The sequence below is a fragment of the Drosophila guanche genome, unplaced genomic scaffold (genome assembly GCF_900245975.1).
Source record: "Drosophila guanche unplaced genomic scaffold, DGUA_6, whole genome shotgun sequence".
NCBI lineage: Eukaryota > Metazoa > Arthropoda > Insecta > Diptera > Drosophilidae > Drosophila > Drosophila guanche.
Genome location: NW_022995786.1, coordinates 2,054 through 27,491, shown reverse-complemented (window position 1 = coordinate 27,491; position 25,438 = coordinate 2,054). Strand labels below are relative to the sequence as shown.

At 42.1% G+C, this 25,438-nt stretch overlaps 1 protein-coding gene across 2 annotated transcripts in view; it reads left to right on the top strand.

Annotated features, from left to right (window-relative positions):
• The window catches only part of LOC117591515, a 61,542-nt gene extending 36,641 nt beyond the window's left edge, over positions 1 to 24,901 (top strand). The window contains exons 4-7 of one of the 2 annotated variants that reach the window (XM_034284809.1): positions 9,188 to 9,393; positions 9,446 to 12,964; positions 24,407 to 24,518; positions 24,599 to 24,901. In XM_034284809.1, coding sequence (XP_034140700.1) covers positions 9,188 to 9,393; positions 9,446 to 12,964; positions 24,407 to 24,518; positions 24,599 to 24,696 — 3,935 coding nt within the window. In that variant the 3' untranslated portion in view covers positions 24,697 to 24,901. Of the gene's footprint in view, positions 1 to 9,187; positions 9,394 to 9,445; positions 12,965 to 21,225; positions 21,454 to 21,744; positions 22,823 to 24,406; positions 24,519 to 24,598 lie in introns of those variants that run through there. The other variant, XM_034284808.1, reaches the window with a different exon arrangement.
• Positions 24,902 to 25,438: the final 537 nt, after the last annotated feature.

Here is a 25,438-nt window from a genome sequence, read left to right as displayed (position 1 = left end):
CCCTACGGAATGGCGTTTTTAGTTTTCTTAGTTATCTTCAAAACTGTAGATTTGGGTTTTCGCCCTTTTGCGGGGGCGGAAGGGGGCGTTTCTCATTTTTGAAATACACTGGTTTCAGTGTGAGCCTATAGCAGTCTGGATGCAAAATTTGGTGGATCTGGTGGTGGTATAGTCTCTGAGAACTAGCCGACAAACAAGACGGACAGACAGACATGGCTCTATCGACTCGGCTATTGGTGCTGATCAAGAATATATATACTTTATGGGGTCGGAAACGCTTGCTTCTGTGCGTTACATACAACCGTTATTCACACAAATACAATATACCCTATTTACTCTTTGAGTACCGGGTATAACAAATATCCGTCCCGCAGCTTATATATGTTTCTTTTTTGTGTGCGGGCGCTGCCTCTGCCGCGAGTCTGCAGTGTGTGGGTCTAGAGAAGGGCGGCGAGCTAAAGGAGCGTGTTGGTGTGAGAAGTGTTGTAGATGTAGATGACAGATGAAGAAAAAATGTGGTTTTCAGCCAATAAAACCATATAGCCAGCTTTTTTAGAATTCATGCGGTATTTCCATACTGACTGCCTTAAGAATAGTGAAACAATCAAGAAATTTAAAGACAAACGTCCACAGTTTGACAAGAAACAGGGACGGGACGTGTGAGACTCTTCTTACTCCTCACAACTTTTATACCCGGTACTCAGCACTACATCTGTACCCTAGCGTTTTTTTTGTAAAATTTTACATTTTTTCTTCATCTGTCATCTACATCTACAACACTTCTCACACACCACCCTCCCCTAAAGCCACACACTGCAGATTCACGGCAGAGACGAGCGCAGAGGCCGAGGCAGAGACAGAGGCCGCGCACTGCGCGAAACAGAGTGTGAATGAGAGAATGTGCAAAAAACCAATATAGGCTGCGGGACGGGGTGGATTTAACCACTGGAAATTCATTTCTTCATTGTGGCTTTAATAATGATCCAATTGGATCTAAATTTGGTGATCTGATAGATATGGTCATTCCCTACAGAATGGAGTTTTAGTTTTTTTAGTTTTCTTTTATCTTCAAAATTGTAGCTTTTGTAGATTTTTGACCTGGGCGGAAGGGGGCGTGGCTCATTTTTTAAATACACTTGTAACAGTGTGAGCATACAGAAATCTGGATGCAAAATTGGGTGGCTCTAGCTTTTATGGTCTCTGAGATCCAGGCGCTCAACAAGACGGACGGACAGACAGACATGGCTCAATCGACTCGTTTATTGATGCTGATCAAGAATATATATACTTTATGGGGTCGGAAACGTTTCCTTCTGTGTGTTACATACATTCACGTTGTGCACAAATACAATATACCCCATTTACTCTTCGAGTACCGGGTATAAAACAATTCTTTAAAAAAACCAAATTATTACAAAACAATTATTAGCGAAAACATTTTAAATGTCAAAATCTATCACAAACGAGGAGGGACGTTTGAAATACTTCGTACGCGTCACAACTTTCATACCCGGTTCTCAGTCAGTATGTCTGTAACTTTGGGGTTTTTCGAATTTTACATACAGTTGCGAAAAAAATAAAAGCACTACTACAACACATTTTGTTCTTGGCCAAAAAAAAGGAATTACTGTTGCGATTTTTTTAAATTTTTAGTGTTTTTCATATAGCTAAGTATATACCATTACCAAAAAAGGTGTTGTTTTTTTTTTTAAATTTATGTGTTTATATTTTTTTTACTTAAGAAAAAATACCACAAATATGGCGAAAAAAAGAATAGCACTATTTTAAGTAAATCACCGTAATTTCGCGGAATTGACTTTGTATAAACCACGTATTTATTTGTTTTGACTAATATTTCATTGTTTTTATCATAAAAGCTAATAATATTCATTACAATATGACGTGGAAAGCTCTGAAATGCAAAGAAGCGCGACCTTAGCACACAACTTATATTTGGCGTAAAAACTTACAGAGAAATTGGTCAATTGGTAGGAAGTTTTAAAAAAATGATTAAAAACGATTAAACTATGAAGAAAAGTGTAAAACACGTGGATGAAAACGATCTATGCCCCCTTTTAAGGTCAAAAGGCTGATTCGTGAGAGCAAGAAGGTTCCCTTCAAGCCTGCTATGGATCTTAAATAAAGAGCTTAAAATGAAAGCGACGGGCTAGAAAGTTTGGATATATCTTAGACAACATAGCCTAAAAGCCTGCTGCAAAAAAAACTCACTTTAAAACTCCAGACATATTACTGAGCACATGATGTTTGCAAGGTAGCATGCCAATTGGACATCCCTATAATGGAGGAAAATTTTAATGTCTAATGAGTAAAAAGTATTTTATTTATTGAAAAGGGATATTGATCACACTTAAGACGTCCAAGGAACGCCAGTACACCAAAGAAAACCATTAAGAATAAAAGGTTTCATTTAATGGTATGGGCCTGCTTCTCTTACTATGGAGTAGGTTCAATATATTGAATAAAAACCATCAAGGATCAGCACGTGTGCATGGATATCATGGAGACTGTAATGCTACCGTTTGCAGAATATGAAATGCCACTAGAATTGGTCTTTGAACCGGTAAATAACCCAAGCATGAAAGCAAAGGAACGGTTCGGGGCCAACACTGAACGTGTTAGAGTAGCCATCACAGTCGCCTGACATGAAACCAATCGGAAACTTGTGGTCCGCCATCCAAAAGGCAGTTTCTGCTTCCAAGCCAAATAGGACACTGAACTAAATACTAAATAATAAATATAGATTAAGAATTTTATTAATTCAAAAGTGTTAACTTAGAAATTCGTTACTTGTTGGTCATTTTTTAAATTTTAAATCTATTTTTCTAAAGTGGTGCTATTAATTTGTTCGCCTAATTTAACCAGTTTCACTAAATTTCATTATATAACGTAAAATCCTTACTGAAAATGATGCTTCTTTTTGTTTTTCCCAGATTTGTAAGAGTCTTCCCCTTCTAAAAATGTGCTTAAAGTTTCCTTAAAGTTAAAAATGTGAGTTTGGCAACTATTTGAAAATTGCTTGTGGTGGTGGTGCTATTATTTTTTTCACAGCTTTATGTATACATTTAAAAAAAAGTTCACCCCAACACGCCCTTTTGGCGCCACCCTGCCCCAGAGCCGCACACTGCATAAGGCAGAGTATGCGAGCGAGAGAAAATGAGCCAAAAAAATAAACAACGTTGCTGGATGGCACGCACTGGACATGAATTTGACCCTTATTCGATCTGACATCCATATATCCATTTCCTACGGAACTGCATTTTTGGTTTCTCTCTTATCATCAATATTGAGGAAATTCGATATTTTTGCCCTTTGTTGGGGGCGGAAGGGGCTGGCGAAATTTTGAAATACACTTGTAACAGTGTGATGGTACAGCAGTCTGGAAGCCAAACTTGGTTGCTCTCGCTCTTATGGTCTCTGGGGACTATGCGCTCATCAGGACAAACAGACATACATGGCTATATCGACTAGGCTATTGATGCTGATCCAGAATATATGTATATACTTTATGGGGTAGTAAACGTATCCTTCTGTGCCGAGTAGGATTAGGAACGTGACGCGCTTGTTACCCGTCACAAATTATATACCCGGTTCTAAATCAGTATACATATCGGTACATATGTATGTATGTATGTACACACAAATAATACAAATTCCCGATTTGTAGTAGAGGTTTTTAAAAATTAATTATTTTTACTAAGCGTCACTATTTGCAACAAGGGTTGGTTTATAATTGAATTTCCCGCCGTATTGTACCATTTCTCAAGTGGAACTGATTTTTTTTCTCGCGATATCGGTGGCTGGCCCTCCATCGGAAAGCTTAAATCTTTATTTCTCTAAGCTTTCGGCGGCAGCTTTCTGATTCGGCTGTAGCTTTCGTCTTCGGCTGTGATGATCGTGGCTTCGGTCGTCGATGCTTTGGCTTACGTGATTTGGCTCATGAAGCAACTATAAAGGAGTGCCCGTCGTCGGCAGCGTTCCTCGGATCATTTCCCCCCGACGACCGTGGTGGGACGCAGGTATGAGCAGCTTGTACTCTTATTATTGTAAAGTGTCTCTCTCTCTGCACGCCCTTTCACTCGCACTTATTGACAGCATTATTACGTTTCCCTCTAAAAAGCCGACGGGCCCTCCTTTATAGTTGCTTCATGATTTGGCTAACGTGTGGGTGGCTGTGGGATTCGTCGGCTTTGAAAAAAAGGATGGCTGCATCGGATGATGGATATCATCTTTCTTATGGCCTTACCTCCTTTGTTTATTGGATCGCATGGGGTGACTCTGGACTGAAGTGTGGGAATGAGTTGTTTATTCGAATCTGAGCTTCTCGGAATGTGTGCGACTCCCTGTTGATGCCGGTGTCGGTGATCTTTTCTCTTAGAGATAGGGGAATATCTAGGTATAAGGGTGCTGGGTACATAATGTGTGGATGTGTGGGGAATTATGTATATGTGGATATATGGATAAGATTTCTAATCAGCCTGTCCTCAGAAGTTACATAAGGGTAAAGGGAAGGTGTTTTATCCAAATATGCTGGAGTATATTTTCCTTCTTCTCCCTTTGCTTTTACATTTTTGATTATAATGTTTGCATGTATCTTTTTCAATTTAGCAATAAAAACCCCAAATATAATTATAATTAAATTAAACATTTTAATTTTAATTATTCGAAATTTATTGTTACACTTCGTATGTTCTATTACTATTTCCTTCGTCTGAACATAGGACAAGGGTTATATTCTAGTTATGTTTTTACTAACGTAAAAATTGTGCGTAGAATCTAACATTGAATTAATTGTAACAAATTCGTTTAGCTGTATGAAGCAGCTATACATTTTGATTAGGTTATTCCTTTTTATGTCAATTTCTTTGTCTATGCAGTTTTGATTTATTAGCAGTTCGTCTCGTTTATGTCTTAAGGTGAAATTAGCTTTCATGTATGTGAAGTATCACGCTTTGTTCACACGTTGAATCTTCTGCCATGAATCGTGGATCATACCTGAGAGCAGCACGAGAGAGACATATCCGAAAAGCGCATGACTCGCGCAAATATCTATGTAAATCTATGTGATACTTATTCTGTGAATCATTAAGATTGTATACGTGAAATCGCACGTGAGCATCACACGTATGTACACATGAATCAGCGATTCGGACTCACCGTGTAATTTCAGCTTAATAATTACATGAAGCAATTCTATAAGGAGGTCTCGTCGGCTGCATTTTGTTTCGCATATTAAACTTACGCACAATATGATATATTATATATTGCAGAAAGAAAGTTGCAAATTATTTAAGAATTAAGAGCCTACGAAAACAAATATATATTAAAAAACAATAGTAACGACTACTTAAAAATCAAAATAACAAAAGAAAACTTCAACTCCTTTTCTTGCAATGGGCAATTTTAAACCAAATGCCAACAGAGGTTAATCAGAAAACTCCTTTGTCGTTTCACTTACACTTATTGACAGCATTGTTAGGGAAGAAATGTTGCCTACGAGACCTCCTTATATAATTGCTTCATGCGGTGCATATAAAAAGTGCCGCAAGAGTGAGCACACTAAACGTTTGAACTTGTTTCACTCGTTGAATAATCGTTTTTAACTGTGATCTACTAATACACTCCATGCCAACAGTCTAGAGCCGAAACATGGGATATGGAAAAAATGATAGATAAAATATATCGTTTGCTCTGGGCAATGAGGCTGGTGAAACACAGCTGAGTCGGTGGCATTTGACGCTGCTCCATTTGATCTAGGTCTAGGTCTATTTTCGATAGGCTAGAATCCGTTCAGATGAATGTCCGAATGGAGTGTACTGGAATCTAATTTTGATGAGGCGCACAACAGCTTAGAAAAAATTGATTTTGAGTCGCATGTCCAGAGAAGTACCTGCAAAATTCGACTCGTTCATATTATCATTGCGGACCATTCTTCAGCGCGAGCTTGGAAGTCAGTCAAGCACTAAAAATTGTTCCACAATCAACCCCAACTCAAGTGAATCCCAATCAATCATCGTTATGGCCAATCGATCTCGGTTACCTAAACTGGTGCTGCCCAAATTCGGTGAAATTCATAAGGAGTGGGCAAATTTCTTCTCAATGTTCACCGCGATCATTGACAAGGAGGCTGACCTCTATCGAAATGCTGCAGCATCTGCGTTCTTGTTTGAGTGGTGCAGCCCTGAATACCAGCTCGTTGGAAATAAATGAGGTTAATTATATCGTATCACTAGATATTTTAAAGCGGAGCTTTGATAATAAAGGGATTATTTTGCAGGCACATATCAGAGGGATAGAGGGTCACCTCACATATTTGTGCAATGGAAACGCTGGCAAGCAAGGAAGAAGTAGTAGACAGTATTCTTTTACAAACGGTACTTCGGAAGCTGGCCAAGGCCACTCATAACAGATGGGAAGAAACTTCGTCGAATCAGGAGCTGACGTCGTGGGAAAAATGGTCGGGATTTTTGGAAAAAATATGTCGAACGCTTGAAAATGAGGTACAATTTTCCACGGTTTGCACCTCTGTCGCCGAATGATCGTCAGGTAGGCTTTTATTATGCCTTAATTGCCTACAAAAGGATTGTAAATCTGGTCCCTGCCGCTCTTGCCTAAACCCCTAATATCCAATAGTCCTTCTGATACAATCGGAGCTGGACTGTTCTTCAAATTGCTGTGTGTGAAACAACTTCAGCTAGACTGCCGCAGAAGACACATCTCGGATAGATAAGATGTCGGGCACTCGGCCCCCAGGCTCTCATCGTTTATCACAGCGCAATCTTCAGATTGTGCCAATATTTCTTTCGAGCTGTGCATCCGCTTGCCATGATTGGGTCTTCTTCATACAAATTGGGGTCGGCAACCATTCTGCAGGACTTCTACGTGGACGATATGATTTCTGGAGGCAATTCGGCAGAGGAAGTGTTGGATATTATGACTCAACCCAAGGATCTTCTCGCTCGAGACAATTTTCAATTTTCACTAAAAACCCTCAACTAGAATTTTGTAAAGCGTTCTGTTAGCCAATTTACTTCGCGAAATAAGGAAAATTAGTACCTTCGACTGCCCAATCCATTGTTGGTCGGACTCCACTGTAGTCCGTCTTGGCTGAGAGAGGAGTCTTCCAAATTCAACGTCTTTGTGTCTAACAAGATCTCTTTTTCATTTCTTTCAACGTGGGGGAGTATGTTGGGAGCAACATCAATACATAATTATTAAGATCAGCTCGTCTCGTTTATCTCTTATACTTATGTATATGCTATTGTCGCGCTCATGTAAATCGCTCCCTCTCAGTGCATAGAAGCGCGCGCATGTGTAAATATGTATGTACATATGTACCCTTCGTACTGCTTATTTTGCAGTGCTTCGACCTTTTCTTGAAGTAGTCTGAAATATTGTCGATCGCCGGGCATCTCTCTAAGCAGTCCAATTATTTATATGTCCAACGCGAACCCGTTATATTTTTAATCGGGCTCTCAACTCTTGTACAGTGTAGCACACCGAATCGTAGTTCACGGCCACGGCCCCCTTCAAATATTAAAAACTAAATACGGAGAGTATTTGTAGTATATGTGGAGTCAGAGTTGCCGAAAAAGCTCGGCAGCTTCCAACAGAGTTCAATATATTTTATTTGAACGTTTTTATGTAGGGACATTCTGTTGAAATTTTATATACCCTTTATGCAGATTACACTACTCAAAAAAATGCAACCTTCTTTTTCTGCTTCGAACCTAACCGACTTTTTCTAATAGACAAAAGATGTAAACTTGTTTAAAAAATTATGTTTTTTTCTTTGGCATAACTTTTTTTTAAGATTTTTTAAAGTCTGGCATTGTTTTGCACATAACTTAAGTATCTAACATCTGGTCGTAGTGAACTTACCCATTCTGTAAAGCTGATAAATGCATCTATAATGTATACCCAAACACACAAGCTTTGAAATGCTTGTGGAGTTTTTGAAGTAAAAATATCGTAAAAAATACCTCACAAATATCAACATTGTTGCATTTCAAAGCTTAATATTTTTCAAATGGTGAGCTAAAACCACAATGTAGTACACTTTAAGATGTTTTTTATAATCAGATTTAAGATATTTGAATTTTTGGTAAAAAAGAAGCACTACCTCTACAGATTTGAAAAATTCTTTAAAAAACGAGAAGGGACGTGTGAGACGCTTCTTACGCGTCACAACTTTTATACATGGCACTCAGTGGCACTCACGGCACTCTACATCAACAACACTACTCACACCAACACGCTCCTTTAGCTCGTCGCCCTTCCCTAGACCCACACACTGCAGACTCGCGGCAGAGGTGCCCGCACACAAAAAAAAACAAATATAAGCTGCGGGACGGGGTGGGTTAAAAGTCGGTAGGGGGTGGGCAGGGTCAGGGGCCCAGTGAAGCAGAAGCAGAGTGTGAATGAGAGCATTTAAAAAGAACAACAAAAGCTGCGGGACAGGGTGGGTTTAGCCACTGGAAATTAATTTCTCCATTGTGGCTATAATAACAATCCAGTCGGATCCCAATTTGGTGATCTGATAGATATGGCCATTTCCATAATTTGGTGGCTCTAGCTTTTATGGTCTCTGAGTACTAGGCGCTCATCAGGACGGACAGATGGACAGACAGACAGGGCTCTATCGACTCGGCTATTGATGCTGATCAAGAATATATATACTTTATGGGGTCGGAAACGTTTCCTTCTGTGTGTTACATACAACCGTTATTCACACAAATACATTATACCCTATTTACTCTTCATGTACCGGGTATAATAAAGAACAATTGAATGAGAATCCGAGTGTGTGCCTATTTATTGATTCGCCAAGAGCCTTCTACAATATTTAAATACATTATAGGGTCGGAAACGTTTCCGTCGCACGTTGCTTCCCCCACAAATCTAATATATCCCTTAAACTCTTGGAGTACCAGGTATAAAAATGTAAGCTCACTTTTGAAAATATTTTTAAGGATATCCGCAAATGGCTAGATCGCCTCGAACTGTCTTCTTCGTGATCAAAATTAAAAATCTGTAAATTGCGTATCTGATTTATGTATATATCTGATCTGTATTTAACTTCAGCTGATCTAGCATAACGAGTATCTCGAAAAAAGTGAGAGATTTATATAAATATATATATTCTTATTCTGCCTCAATTCTTTTGTAGGAAAAGCCGAAGCAATAAGCACGGAAATGAGGGCCAAGTTTAATGATGATGTAGCAATCGCAGAGTCTCGTAACCATCATCAACGGTTAAATGCGCACGCCACTTCACGACCAGATAGTCTGATCAAGGCGCTCCTCTCGAGCAGCAGCAACAGCCAGATCAGCAGCACCCGCAGCTGCAATGGGCTTTCATCGAAACCTACGCAAGTAAGTCGGCTGGGTGTCTCTTAAAATAATTTCTTACGCTTTTCCCATGCAGGAGTCCACTTTTCGTATTATGGATATTGCGCGAGCAGCTGAAACAGTGCCAGAGCGCTTTACCGAGGCCAGCTACGAGTGCAGCATGTGCAGTTTCCGTACCAGCAGTATGAATGTTCTCCTCGTTCACCGACGTGGGCACCTGGAGTCGTCCAGCAAATATAGCACTAGCAACAACATTAGCCAGAACGCCAGCAGTAACAGCTCCAACAGGCAGATAAGAGCAGTAAGACGCGCCAACACCTCTAATGATTTCGATTCTCCCCAACTTTTTGGAAGGTGCAGTGAGGACAGCAGCAACCACTTCCGTTGCCACTCGCGCCACGTCTCGATTGTGGTGGACGCCTCACTCGGCGATGAGGCCCAGCGCAGAGTGGCTTCTATAGCCCAGATCACAATGGAAAGCATTGAGCGTGTGGTGCAGCCCATGGCTCATAGCAACAGCAACTCCAGGCCGTCTTCGCCTCAGGTTGTTTCCCCGCGTCAAAGTAGACAGAACCGACTGGACCCGCGCAATCAGCGCTTGAACAGGTTGCGCGCCACAATGCCTGCTTCAGAACAGCCTCCGGCAAAGCAGCGGCGTCTTACACGCTCCATGACCCGTCATCAGCATGGCTTTTCTCTAACCGAAGAGAGACCGCAATCGCTAGCTTTGCCACTGCCTCCGCGTAGTATTGCCACTGAAAGTCGCAGCTCCTTGGAAACGACTATCGCTGAGCAGGCTATGTTCGTACTCAAGCAGGCCAGTCAGGCAAAGAAGACCCTAAAGAAAACAACAGTTCCAGATCAAGGATCAAATCAAATCTCACTTGAATGTGGCTCACCAAAAGTGAAACCAAAAAAGAGAGCAGCCTCGAAAATCAATTCACCGAATTCTCTAGTAGTCAGAGAAGAAAAAAAATTTGAAAACGTAGCTAGTTATTCCGAATACACATATGATGTATTTCAGTATTCTGCAGTTCCGCTACCACCGAATGCAGTTCTCGCTAAAAATTCTCCATCGCCATTACCAATAACACCCACACCAGCACCGGCGCAGACACCAAAAGTAAGTTATTCTCAGTCGCAAGTCACGGCCTCTTTCGAGCTTCAACTAAGTCTGATGGCCGAGTGGGGCGACGATGAATGTGAGGAGCCCTTAGATGTCTTAATTGATCACGAGGAAACAATTGATAAAGCTCAGAACAGAGAAATAGAACCGGAACAGAATAGAGGCATCCATTCAAAGAAGCGAATACGAAACATACCAAAGAAGGACCGGAGGGACGTGGTGCTCTTGGAGTTCGACGTGGACAGCAAGCTGGAAACAGACGAACCAATCGTCATTCAGGACAGCGATGCTAGCTCTAACGAGAGTGTCGTTTTTGTTAAGGATCTGGTTCTAACGTGCAACAGAAGTAATGAAAATGACAAATGCAAGGCCCATAATTCCTCCTCCTGCTTCGACTTTGAAGAGGAGGAGGATCTGCAGCAACAGGATGAGAAAAATAGGTTGAGCTATAGACTTCGCACTCACCGCCCTGGCGCCAATGAAAAAGGCACTGTGGATATAGAAGATTGGCCCGTGTCGACAGCGTTGTCAAAGGAAGCCGGGAATATGTTGCAGCTGGGACAAGCGTCGACAGCACCAACTAGATCTAAAGTCAATATTTGCAATGACGTTGTATTCAAGGGCTTCGACGATGAATTACAATTGTCGGCTGCCGCCGCAGCCACTGATGAGAGTAATCGATATTTTAAACCAATCGACGATCAGAAAATTTTGCATCCATACGCTGAGCATGAACCAGATGAAACGGAGCTTGCTGTCGATCGGCTGAGCTTACCAATCAATGAACGGCAGAAGCGCATTTTTAAGTCACGCAACAAATCGATGGAGGCAGTGACGAAAGATGATAGTCCTCCAATTTCTGTATTAACACTACCTAGTGACAAGGAAGAGGATGCCGGCAGGAGCGGCGCATCTCTTCACTTGATCAGCGGGGGAGGAGTCTCTCCCCAATTACTTAATGGCGGGCACAGCCGCACAAGCAGCGCGAGCAACAGCAGTAAAATTAGCTGTCAACCCAGAAGAGATTTATTCCGTAAACAGCACCTAATGTCAAAGCTAATGGCTCGATTAAAGCTAAAGTCCAAACCAACGGCCAAGGAACTTAGCAACATCTGTAGCAGCAACAGCAATAATATCTCAAATTCCAGTTCAATTTCAAAGACAAGTAGAATTGCATCCCCCCTTCTCAGCTCCAGCACGAGTTGCTCGATTGCCTCAAATATCGCTGTGATCTCAGCAGAGGAGGCACGGGAGCTTCAAAGAACCGCGTCGGGATCAGGTCTCAATGAAGCCATTGTGGATGCCACACAGCCTGTGCAGCGAGGGGGTGTTTTAATTTTGGAGGACATACGGCTGCCCAATCTTTACGATCGCCTACCCTTCGGGAGTCTACATTCGTCAGACAGCAATGATAGCCGGCGCGAGAAGTCAAACGACGAGGTAGCCGTCGAGGAGGAACATTTAAGATACACACATGAGCAGGATTCGGAAGAAGTTGAAAAAGACGTACCTCATGGAGCTAAGTCCGAACTGGCGGCCAATGATATTAGCATGAAAGTTCTGGACGAAGGCCACGGGGTGAAACCACAAGAGCATAGCCCAGAGCAAAAGCCCGAATCTGAGCTGAAGCTTGAGTCTGAACCAGAGCAAGAACAGGGGCTAGACTCTGAGACATTCCAGGAGACAGGGTCTGAGCAAGAGACGAAACTGGTTGCCTCAACAATGGCACCCACAGTGTCTTTTATGCCCCAAAAACGGGAGCTGCTTTTGAAAAAAAGGGAGCAAGAACTACTTCGACAATACGAGGCTGATCTGGTCAGCGGACGGAGTGCCGAAAAGTGCCGCAGGGCGCGGGAACGCTGGAGCCAAGTAGTAAAATCTACAGGGGATTCGTCTTTTGATTCAGATAGAAATCTGCTAGTAAAGCCAGTATCTCTAGACATGGAATTAAGAACACCTCAGGTGGATCTAGCTGGTCAACTAGAACAAAAGCTTTCTAAGACAGATATGGAGGCGGAAGAGTCGGAAGTAAAGAAGCCATCCACGCTGGACTCTCAAATCAAAATGAACCTTGTAGAATCGGTGAGCTCGTTACCTGAGCCACAGCGACAGATCTCCTCAGCGGTTTTGGCGGCAACGCCAGTGTTGTCGCTTCTGGCTCTCCATCCGGCCAGCTCTTCGCAGGTAAATTCATCAACAGCCTCCACCATATCCAAGAGTGCGGACCTGAGCTATGCCCAGAATTTTAGCGACGAAGACGTTGTCAAAGCCCACCACCAGTTGGAAGATCTGCGCGACCAGCAACGCCGTCGCTCGAGCTCGTTGCCCATGCCGCTCTTGCCATTTGGGCAGCGGAGGCAGCGTCGACGCTCTCGCAATGTAGGGAGCGACAACGTAGGGAGCGTCATTGGCCACGATACCGTTGAGACGTCATGTGATACGAAGGAACAGCACGAGAGTCTAGAAAATGTAAGTGTTAGCGGTTGGTTTTCCAACCTCTATGATCTTGTACTTATGATCTGCGCTGCCGACACATCTACGTGTATTACAGTGGTTGTCACCAATGCCACCAATGCGTGCCGAGCCCTGTTTGTAGAGTGATGATAAGTGATAGGCTATTATTGGCGAAGACTACCGCCTGGACAAGGCTGCAGTGGATTGGTAGTTTATATAACAGTTTTGTCTCAGACTCTGCGCAGTATATGTACGTATGAGATTGTTTTGGAATCGAGTCACGTTCTTGGCATATATTGATGCTGTGAAGAAATGATGGGAATTTATACAGATATTCTCTTACCTTATTTACCTTATAATTTCTTACTTTTATTTTCTTGTTTTTTTCGCTGGGTGTTCCTTTCTTAGAGATGATCTTCTAAAGAAATATGAAACTAGATAATATCGGAGGCGTTCCTCAACATCCCGGCCAGGTATGCGATCCAGGTCAGCCTCCGGTATTGTGGTTAGTGGTCGTCCACTTAAGAAGTGAGCGACAAATAGTTGTCCTCAGTATCAGATGTGGATCAGTTGTTACCCAGTTACCCACTGAGCAGATTTTAGCAAGCAGGGCTGATATCTGCTCAAATGCAAGCGTTGAGTTCTCGTTGACTCGCCTACAATGCAGTTTAAAAATTCGAACTGTCGATTCCCATAGAAAGAATTCCCATTAGATGTCAGCATGCAGGGTACGAGTAATAAGGTCGGTGTGCTGCTACGCCATTGGTGTTCGGTTTGTACCTATGCTATTGGGGCGGCTGTCGCGGTATACTTGCCTCTTAAGGGTATGACGCTACTCAGCACAGTCAGGAAAGTTGAAGTGTCGAAGTCCGTGTCAAGTTTCAAGTGTATTACCGACGTGACCAGGAAACAGAAGGGCATTTGTAGCTCCTCCTCTTGCGTGGTTTTCGACTCTTGCCATCCAGTATTCAAACGAGAAGGGACGTGTGAGACGCTTCTTACGCGTCACAACTTTTATACCCGGCAATCAGTACTACATCTGCACCTTAGCGGTGTTTTGTCAAATTTTAGATTTTTTCTTCAACTGTCATCTACATCTACAACACTTCTCACACCAACACTCTCCTTTAGCTCGCCCCCCTTTCCTAGACCCACACACTGCAGACTCAGGGCAGACTCATTTTTAAAATACACTTGTAACAGTGTGAGCATACAGAAGTCTGGATGCAAAATTTGGTGGCTCTAGCTTTTATGGTCTCTGAGTACTAGGCGCTCATCAGGACGGACAGATGGACAGACAGACAGGGCTCTATCGACTCGGCTATTGATGCTGATCAAGAATATATATACTTTATGGGTCCGGAAACGTTTCCTTCTGTGTGTTACATACATCCACTTTGTGCACAAATACAATATACCCTATTTACTCTTCGAGTACCGGGTATAAAAATGATTAACAAAATCATTTTTCGTTTCAATTATGTAGTCTGTGATCCATTAAAGCTAAAATGCATTAAAACGTATTGGTCAAAATAATAAATACAGCAATTAGAGTCATAAACTCAAAACGTATCAACATTTTTCTACTATTTTCTTATTATCAGGTAGGCATTTTTTGTTTGTTTGCTTCTGTCCAGGGACCGCAAATAACAGTTATGAAGGATAGATTTAAGTAAATAAATCAATGTGAAGGATATACATATGTTACAGCAACATAAAATATACCGAAAATTATATTTCAGTCATGGCTATCAGCCAAAACCTTCTATATACGATTTATATATTAAAATGATTTTTAATTCTTATTTTAAATTTGTTCAATAAAAATCGAAGTTAGGAGGTTTTTATACCCGGTACTCGAAGAGTAAATAGGGTATATTGTATTTGTGAACAAAGTGAATGTATGTAACACACAGAAGGAAACGTTTCCGACCCCATAAAGTATATATATTCTTGATCAGCATCAACAGACGAGTCGATTGAGCCATGTCTGTCTGTCCGTCCGTCTTGTTGAGGGCCTGGATCTCAGAGACCATAAAAACTAGAGCCACCAAATTTTGCATCCAGACTTCTGTATGCTCACACTATTACAAATGTATTTAAAAGAAGGCCACGCCCCCTTCCGCCTCCGCAAAAGGGCGAAAACCTCCCAAATCTACAATTTTAAAGATAAAAGAAAACTAAAAAACGCCATTCAGTAGGGAATGGCCATATCTATCAGATCACCATTGGGATCCGATTGGATCATTATTATAGCCACAGTGAAGAAATTAATTTGCAGTGGCTAAACCCACCCTGTCCCGCAGCTTTTGTTGTTCTTTTCACATTCTCTCATTCACACTCTGCTTCTGATTCACTCGGCCCCTGCCTCTACTGTCTCTCTGCATGTGCCAACTTTTAACCCACCCCGTCCCGCAGCTTATTTTTATTTTTTTTTTGTGCGTGCGCTGCCTCTGCCTCTTCCGCGAGTCTGCAGTGTGTGGGTCTAGGGAAGGGCGGCGAGCTAACGAAGCGTGTTGGTGTGAAAAGTGTTGTAGATGTAGATGACAGATAAAGAAAAAATTTAAAATTTGACGAAACACCGCTAAGGTGCAGATGTAGTAGTATTGACTGCCGGGTATAAAAGTTATCGTTTCTTTTCAAGTCGCTTTCGTAGTCTCTTGTGTGCGGTTACACATGCATACCTTTTTTAATACATACATTGATGATGATGGCTCTTCCTGTACCAAAAATTCACCAATATGTATCAGATTCTTGCTAGATTTATAGAATTTTGTTGAATTTTTTTGGTTTTTTAATTTGGGCACCGCAAAATAACGTTTGGTTCATCCCACAGCGCCAGTTCTGCTTACCAAAAGTGGCCCACTGGGCACATTATATCATCACCTTAAACTTCATATCAAGACAGTTAAGGTTCTTACCCATTTAAAGTTTGAGAATAGGTTAAGATCGTTTCGACCCCAAGGCCTCTAATCATTAGGTTAAGATTTTAAGAGTTTCATATTTTCATTTTATATGAGCTCCTATTTGCCGAAGTACCTAACAATTTTTCCGAAAGCCATATGCTATTCTTTCGAAGCAGAACCAGCAAAAAATAGCATAGAATATCTTTTCTATATGCACTGCAGACGTGTGTTTCCGAAAACCAATCGCTAAATCTCAGATTGCTTTCCGTTTTTAAAATGCATTGGTCAAAAATAAGTTGCTTTATATTTCGGACATGGGGTTTGCTTTGAAAGACGTCGTGAAAGAGGCTGTAATGGATTTTAATTAAATTTAAAAAATCTTCCTGCGGGGCCTTAAGCTTTAAAGTATTGTTAACTGTTTTAAAATTTTTGTTAAAAAAAAAACAATGCTGTCCTTCAAAAGCTCGCTGCAGGTATTGCAGTTAAACTTTTTTTGGGATTTGTGCAAAACAAAACCTGTCAAATAGCGCAAAGAGTTTTCAGTACTGGGACTGAGGATATTAGCGGAAGGAGCATCGGTAGAGTCGGATTTATCCGGGGTATGGCTTTCGATATTACTGTTATCACTAAGCAAAGTGCTTAGTGTTTCCTTAGTGGTGTTATTTAAGGAAAACTCTTCGCATGGTAAGGGTTCTTTGTTCTCTAAAACTTCAATATCCATTTCGAGGCATTAAGGAGTAACATATTTGTACCAAACCATGACTGAAAACAACTCTATTGAGATCAGATTGCAAGCGAGAGTGAAATGAAATGTCCTTATACTGGACACAGAGCTTAACATCATCCGCATTCATAAGTACTCGAGAATTTGTCAATACAGAAGGCAGGTCATTAATAAAGAGTGTGAAAAGTAAGGGGCCTAAATGGCTACCCTTTGCTACTCCAGAAGTAACCATAACAGGTAAAGATAAGGATTTTTTGAAGAGGATTCTTTGAGACCTAGAACAGAGGTAGATAGAAATTCATCTCAACAGATTGGGCGGAAACCCTAGAAGGTCGAGCTTTTGTGCAAGAAGATAATGGTTTACAAAATCGAATGCCTTACTGAAGTCAGTGTAAATAACATCCGTCTGCAAGTTACCTTGGAATCCTTCAATGACAAAGGAGGTGAACTCTAAAAGTTTAGTGGTTATTGATCGTCGCCTTAAAAATCCGTGCTGAGCTGGAGATATAAGTGAATTGCAGAGATGTTGCAAGTGCGGAGTTAAAATGTTCTCGAACATCTTAGGAATAGAGGATAACTTGGATACACCTCTATAGTTTTTAGCTTCACACTTGCTACCTTTCTTATGGAGAGGAATTTCCCCCTTCCTTCCAGATGGGGGAAAGCTAGCAGAATGGATGGATAGAGTGAATAGTTTAAGCAAAGGTCCGCACAGAGTCTCGGCACAGTACCTGAGTACACAGCCGGGAACTCCGTCAGGGCGCGGTGAAAATACCGGCTTAACTAATTGAAGTTCATGAAGTAAGGAGCTTTTATTAAACAAAGGGCAGAAAATGCCACTCGACCTTGGTAAGCTATATTGATACATATGACCTGGGTAGCTTTCCTGGGAATAGGTTGTTTGAAAAAATTGTGCAAAAAGATCGGCGATTGCCTGATCATTGTTTGCCGACGTATTCAAAATCGATAGCGAAGATGGATGTGCGGACGTTCTACGCTTACTGTGTACAAAGCTGTAAAACTGTTTAGGGTCCTGTGAAAAACGTATCCTGCATCGAAGTAGGTAGTTCCTATAGCATTGAGCATTAAAAACAGTGTAATTTTACCGATTTATTAAGTAATTAGAAATTTCTTGAGATTTTTTAAATAGTCACGATTTTAGGTTCTTTAGACTGGGTAACTCTTTGGTGAACCAAGGAGGCTTCGCAGATCTAGTCGGACATGAGAGTGGGACACACGTGTCAAAAACTGTTTCAAGTACATTGTAAAAGATGTTTGTGCCTTCAATGACGTCAGTGCACGAGTACAGAGGGGAACAATCAAAATCCTTAATTAAGCTATTGAGCTTTGTAAACTCGGCTTTACGAAAGCACCGGACGCGTTCAGAGCCTACCCGCCAATCCGATACAGTAGGTCCAATATCTACCGACACTTTAAAAGTAGGATGATAGCAGTATTCAGGTATAGTGAGCGAAAGTGCTCGTGTTAATAACGCTACGGTCGGATCCGAGATGAAGCACAGATCAAGCAATCGACATAGGTAGTTTTTATACCCGGTACTCGAAGAGTAAATAGGGTATATTGTATTTGTGCACAAAGTGGATGTATGTAACACACAGAAGGAAACGTTTCCAACCCCAGAAAGTATATATATTCTTGATCAGCATCAATAGCCGAGTCGATTGAGCCGTGTCTGTCTGTCCGTCGGTCTGTCCGTCCTGATGAGCGTCTAGTACTCAGAAACTATAAGAGCTAGAACCACCAAATATTGCATCCATACTTCTGTATTCTTACACTGTTACAAGTGTATTTCAAAAATGAGCCACGCCCCCTTCCGCCCCCGAAAAAGGGCGAAAACCTGCTAAACCTACAATTTTGAAGATAAAAGAAAAAAAAACTAAAAACGCCATTCCGTGGGGAATGACCATATCTTCTCGTTTACACGTTTGACTTGAGACAGGGACAGGTCTAATAAGCCATCAATAAAATCATGTGACATGGGCACAAGGTTATTAGACTCGTTTACCGAAGACCAAAGAGTACCTGGCATGTTGAAATCCCCCAGAACTATTAAATCGTCTTTATCAGATAGCGAGGAAGAAACAGTTTTAAGGCGGCTCGTATATTAAGACATCCAAAGTCGGTGGAATATACGATACAGAGGAATTCCAGGTCTTGTGATACCTGGACTATAAAAGGCTCCGACGTAAAGTAAGAGTCCACTGCAATCGGAACCCCTCTTCCACGACGAGACGAACGATCATTAGTATAAATTGTATACCGATCTGCCAAAACTTCGGAACTAAGAATTTACATCCACTTTTGTGCACCAATATAATATACCCAACTTACAATTCGAGTACCGAATATAAAAATAAGGATCACTCCAGAATTCCTTAAAATAAACATTTATAGAGTAATTGCTGAAGCATAAAAAACTGTCCATGTTATTTTTGACATGACGTACATATGTACATTTGCATCTCAAGTTCTTCAGAATTGAGCCATGTCTGTCTGTCCGTCTGTCCGTCCTGATGAGCGCCTAGTACTGAGAGACCATAAAAGCTAGAGCCACCAAATTTTGCATCCAGACTTTTGTATGCTCACACTGTTTCAGTCAAAAATGTTTCAAAAATGTTTCCAGCGAACTAGTTTTGAATTTGGCTCATGTAAGGGGTCTGTGATCTGTTACCAGTTTGAATTGACCGAAAATGTATGGTCTGAAGTGTTTGGTTGCCCAAACAATTGCCAACATTTGTTAGCGCCACATGCGTGGCGCCCAACGAACCTTTGGAAAAACCTTCGCCATCTCAAGTTCTTGTAAAAAATTCAGAATCATGAAAATTTAATATTTCTACTGATTTTGCAGAAACACAGTCCAATTAAATTATTATTGTTGCCAGACTGAATGAAAAATTTGAGGTAGCTGCCTCCTCTAGCACGCTTTTGCTCTCTTCCTCGTGCAGTTCAGCCCCTGGAGTGCAGGAATTCATTGTATAAGTTTCTCAATTCATAGCGCTAATTTGTACATAAGTACATACATATGTACATATGTATGTATATACAAACTAAGTAAGGGGTATCATGGTACCGGTATTCACGTCACTGTCGGCTTTTATTATGTTAATGCGTGTTTTTATACCCGGTTCTCGAAGAGTAAATAGGGTATATTGTATTTGTTTGAATAACGGTTGTATGTAACGCGCAGAAGGAAGCGGTCCCGACCCCTAAAGTATATATATTCTTGATCAGCATCAATAGCCGAGTCGATGGAGCCATGTCTGTCTGTCCGTCCGTCCGTCTTGTTTGTCGGCTAGTTCTCAGAGACTATAAGAGCTAGAGCCACCAAATTTTGGCTCCGGACTGCTGTATGCTCACACTGAAACCAGTGTATTTAAAAAATTATCCCCGCCCCCTTCCCTGCCGCAAAAGGGCGAAATCCTACAGTTTTGAAGATAAAAGAAAACTAAAACGAAAACGCCATTCCGTAGGGAATGACCATATCTATCAGATCACCAAATTGGGATCCGATTGGATCATTATTACAGCCACAATGAAGAAATTAATTTCCAGTGGCTAAACCCACCCCGTCCCGCAGCTTATATTTGTTTTTTTTCACATTCTCTCATTCCCTCTGCTTCTGCATTGTGCGGCCTCTGCCTCTGCCGTCCCTCTGCCTTTGTCGCGGCTTATCCCACCCCGTCCCGCAGAGGCCTCTGCCTCTGCTGTGAGTCTGCAGTGCGTGGGTCTAGGGAAGGGGGGCGAGCTAACGGAGCGTGTTGGCGTGAGAAGTGTTGTAGATGTACATAGATGACAGATGAAGAACAAATTTAAAATTAGACAAATAACCGCTAAGGTACAGATGTGGTACTGAGGGCCGTCTCTTCTCGTTTTATTTGTCGGAAGGTCGACTATTACCTTTTTCCGCAATAGTGAATGGTTAAACATTTTATTTTTGCTCATTGCAGCACCAAATGTGCGCAGGGCGCATCTGCGCTGTCATGACTCGTCCTATACNGCCACCAAATTTTGGCTCCGGACTGCTGTATGCTCACACTGAAACCAGTGTATTTAAAAAAATATCCCCGCCCCCTTCCCTGCCGCAAAAGGGCGAAATCCTACAGTTTTGAAGATAAAAGAAAACTAAAACGAAAACGCCATTCCGTAGGGAATGACCATATCTATCAGATCACCAAATTGGGATCCGATTGGATCATTATTACAGCCACAATGAAGAAATTAATTTCCAGTGGCTAAACCCACCCCGTCCCGCAGCTTATATTTGTTTTTTTTTCACATTCTCTCATTCACTCTGCTTCTGCATTGTGCGGCCTCTGCCTCTGCCGTCCCTCTGCCTTTGTCGCGGCTTATCCCACCCCGTCCCGCAGAGGCCTCTGCCTCTGCTGTGAGTCTGCAGTGCGTGGGTCTAGGGAAGGGGGGCGAGCTAACGGAGCGTGTTGGCGTGAGAAGTGTTGTAGATGTACATAGATGACAGATGAAGAACAAATTTAAAATTAGACAAATAACCGCTAAGGTACAGATGTGGTACTGAGGGCCGTCTCTTCTCGTTTTATTTGTCGGAAGGTCGACTATTACCTTTTTCCGCAATAGTGAATGGTTAAACATTTTATTTTTGCTCATTGCAGCACCAAATGTGCGCAGGGCGCATCTGCGCTGTCATGACTCGTCCTATACCGGGCTACAACCATACATTTATGCTCTGTTCGCTGGTCAACAACAACTTCATGCCGTTGAACAACGTGGCGTTGTACCTGGATAGCGAGAAGAACCACCTCGTGCCGGTGCCGCGAGAGGCGTTGCTGGAGCCGCCACGTCTTGCAGATGGCCATCCGATGTCAGCTGTTTTTGCGGACATAGACTTCCGTGGTGGTCATGCTGTGGCTCAGGTAGTGGAGCCAGCTGATATGGAGACAGAGATGGACACAGATTTTGAGCACAACAGTTATGAACAGTTCGACGCACCCGAGCTGAACGTTTCAGTGACGTCGTCTATGCAGGTCGTTAATAGTCAGACGGAGGAGACCACATACGAACACAAACAGGTGGAAATATTGGGTATCATGACGCCCCTAAGCCAAGTGGNGGCGTTGCTGGAGCCGCCACGTCTTGCAGATGGCCATCCGATGTCAGCTGTTTTTGCGGACATAGACTTCCGTGGTGGCCAGGCTGTGGCTCAGGTAGTGGAGCCAGCTGATATGGAGACAGAGATGGACACAGATTTTGAGCACACCAGTTATGAACAGTTCGACGCACCCGAGCTGAACGTTTCAGTGACGTCGTCTATGCAGGTCGTTAATAGTCAGACGGAGGAGACCACATACGAACACAAACAGGTGGAAATATTGGGTATCATGACGCCCCTAAGCCAAGTGGAAGGGGTTATGCCTTCGGCCAGTTTTGGTGACACCATCAATGAAGACGAGGAGTTGTCGCTGCACGAGGACCAATTACAGTCTAACGTACTGCAGCTAAATGTCAACGGGCATCGCCTTGAACTGGACCCTTCAGTCCTTTTTACCATTGCAGAACAGCCAGATTCTTGCATTGAGCTAACTGTCGATGAGACTGGCGCCAGCAGTGTCAGGGCCGTGCTTCATGCGCGCGATATACTTCAGGCAGCCCAGGCATACCTTCAGGAGCGCGACTTGCAGCTGGTCAATGTGGAAGATATGACCTTAGACGAGGAGGAAGTCTGTAGAGCATCGGAAATGACAGTCCCCGGCACGGACCTGCTGGCCGAAGCACTTGCTGACTGCCAAGTGGTCAACGACACCGATTATGTAAACGCCACCAACACTAGTGTGGCTTTGCTACACATAGAGACACGAAGCTCTGCCGGCACTGGCCTCATAGACGTTGGCGACGAGGAGTCCGATGGCGTCGTGTTTGTCTCACACGTGCTACCGCCAGCTGCTGCACACCTCACACCACCCATCACGGCTCGCACCAACGAAACGAATGCACTTCTTAACCAGACGCCTATAATGTCCACGCTGGAGAATCCGAGCGCTGTGCAGCTGAGACGTGTCTCTCCCCTGGGCGAGGTTAACCTGGATGACAGTTTGGCCGTCCTCGGTGCCACAAACACTAGTGGCGTACCCACCTCACTAGAACTCCCAATTACCGTAACGAATCCGGCTATAGCTCACCGCGTGACAGCTCCCATAGCGGAAATTGTGCAGTTAGCTCCCTTTCAGTAGAAAATATATATATCGCCAAGAATTTGTTTCCCCTATTGATTATTTTTTTCATACACATTAGAGTTTTTCTAAGCCTTAGTAGATGTAACGGAAGTATCTTATGTTGACCGTAAAGGAGCCAGATAAGTTATTTTTTTAACGTTGTGCTTGTTTAATACAACATAAAGAACCGAAGAATATGTCATACATTGTTATACCCGGTACCTGAAGAGTAAATAGGGTATATTGTATTTGTGTGAATAACTGTTGTATGTAACGCACAGAAGGAAGCGATTTCGACCCCATAAAGGATATACATTCTTGATCAGCATCAATAGCCGAGTCGATAGAGCCATGTCTGTCTGTCCGTCCGTCCGTCCGTTCGTCTGTCCGTCTTGTGTGTCGGCTAGTTCTCACAGCCTATAAGAGCTAGAGCCACCAAATTTTGGCTCCGGACTGCTGTATGCTCACACTGAAACCAGTGTATTTAAAAAATTAGCCCCGCCCCCTTCCGCCCCGCAAAAGAGCGAAAACCTACAAAAGCTACAATTTTGAAGATAAAATAAAACATTCCGTAGGGAATGGCCATATCTATCATAGCACCAAATTGGGACCCGATTGGATCATTATTATAGCCAGAATGAAGAAATTAATTTGCAGTGGCTAAGCCCACCCTGTCCCGCAGCTTTTGTTGTTCTTTTTATATTCTCTCATTAACACTCTGCTTCTGCTTCACTCGGCCTCTGCCCTCCCCTTGCCGCTGCCTCTGCCGACTTTTAACCCACCCCGTCCCACAGCTTATATTTTTTTTTTATTTTGTGTGCGGGCGCTGCCTCTGCCTCTGCCGCAAGTCGGCAGTGTGTGGGTCTAGGGAAGGGCGGCGAGCTAACGGAGCGTGTTTGTGTGAGAAGTGTTGTAGATGTAGATGACAGTTGAAGAAAAAATTTAAAATTGGACAAAACACCGCTAAGGTGCAGATGTAGTACTGAGTGCCGGGTATAAAAGTTGTGACGCGTAAGAAGCGTCTCACACGTCCCTTCTCGTACATATGTATATACATATGTGATGTATCACATTCAACAAAACTTTATTTCTATGAGCACGCATGGAAGAGTTCCCTAACCTTGAGAACGCTTTCTCATTCATATTGCAAATAACTGAGTATGTGCAACATAAATGTTACTTTAGAGATTACGATATTAATTTTCCACATCATTGCAGAACAAGCATAAAAATGCGAATGAAGAAGCATAGAATGATGATGTTGGTCAAGCATAAGCAACAAGAGTACAGAGAGTATAGTTAGAAGACATATGTACATCTTAACTCCAAGCAAAATGTATATTTTATTACGGCGAATATGTCTTTTTCTAAGCCAAATGAATGTGTAAGCTAAATACCGCTAGGAACCCATAGTAATCTGCTTTGACCAGCCAACGAACTAAAAAAACTCAGCATACTCAAAACATCAACTCTAGATCATATGGGGAACATTTTTCCAATTGAGATTCTAGATTCTAGAAGTACTCACCTTTTTAAATTAATTGAAATGGACAAATAAAAATACGATAGTTAACATCGGAAAAGACTATTATAACTGAAACAACTTGAATTTAATTCATAATAGGCTCTGCACACTGAGCCCCTCCATGGGGAACTTTGGAATTTTTTGAAAGATGTGAAACGACTTGACGAATGTGTCCAAGGATTCGAAGAGATTGGATTTCCACAGTGTCTAGGTAAGAAAGCAATAGAAAAATGCATTATACATCTACAGATATGCACATACATATGTAAATTGGGTTTCCCTTTATTGTAGATGGATGTCAAATCGAAAAAAAACCATCAGGAGCTGAGGCAGTCTACCATCACAATTATAAAGGCTGGTACTCCACCACCTCTCGTTTACATGGTTGACTTGAGACAGGGACAGGTCTAATAAGCCATCAATAAAATCATGTGACATGGGCACAAGGTTATTAGACTCGTTTACCGAAGACCAAAGAGTACCTGGCATGTTGAAATCCCCCATAACTATTAAATCGTCTTTATCAGATAGCGAGGAAGAAACAGTTTTAATGCGGACAAGTACTGCTCGTATATGAAGACATCCAAAGTCGGTGGAATATACGACGCAGAGGAATTCCAGGTTTTGTGATACCTGGACTATAAAANGAAGACATATGTACATCTTAACTCCAAGCAAAATGTATATTTTATTACGGCGAATATGTCTTTTTCTAAGCCAAATGAATGTGTAAGCTAAATACCGCTAGGAACCCATAGTAATCTGCTTTGACCAGCCAACGAACTAAAAAAACTCAGCATACTCAAAACATCAACTCTAGATCATATGGGGAACATTTTTCCAATTAAGATTCTAGATTCTAGAAGTACTCACCTTTTTAAATTAATTGAAATGGACAAATAAAAATACGATAGTTAACATCGGAAAAGACTATTATAACTGAAACAACTTGAATTTAATTCATAATAGGCTCTGCACACTGAGCCCCTCCATGGGGAACTTTGGAATTTTTTGAAAGATGTGAAACGACTTGACGAATGTGTCCAAGGATTCGAAGAGATGGGATTTCCACAGTGTCTAGGTAAGAAAGCAATAGAAAAATGCATTATACATCTACAGATATGCACATAC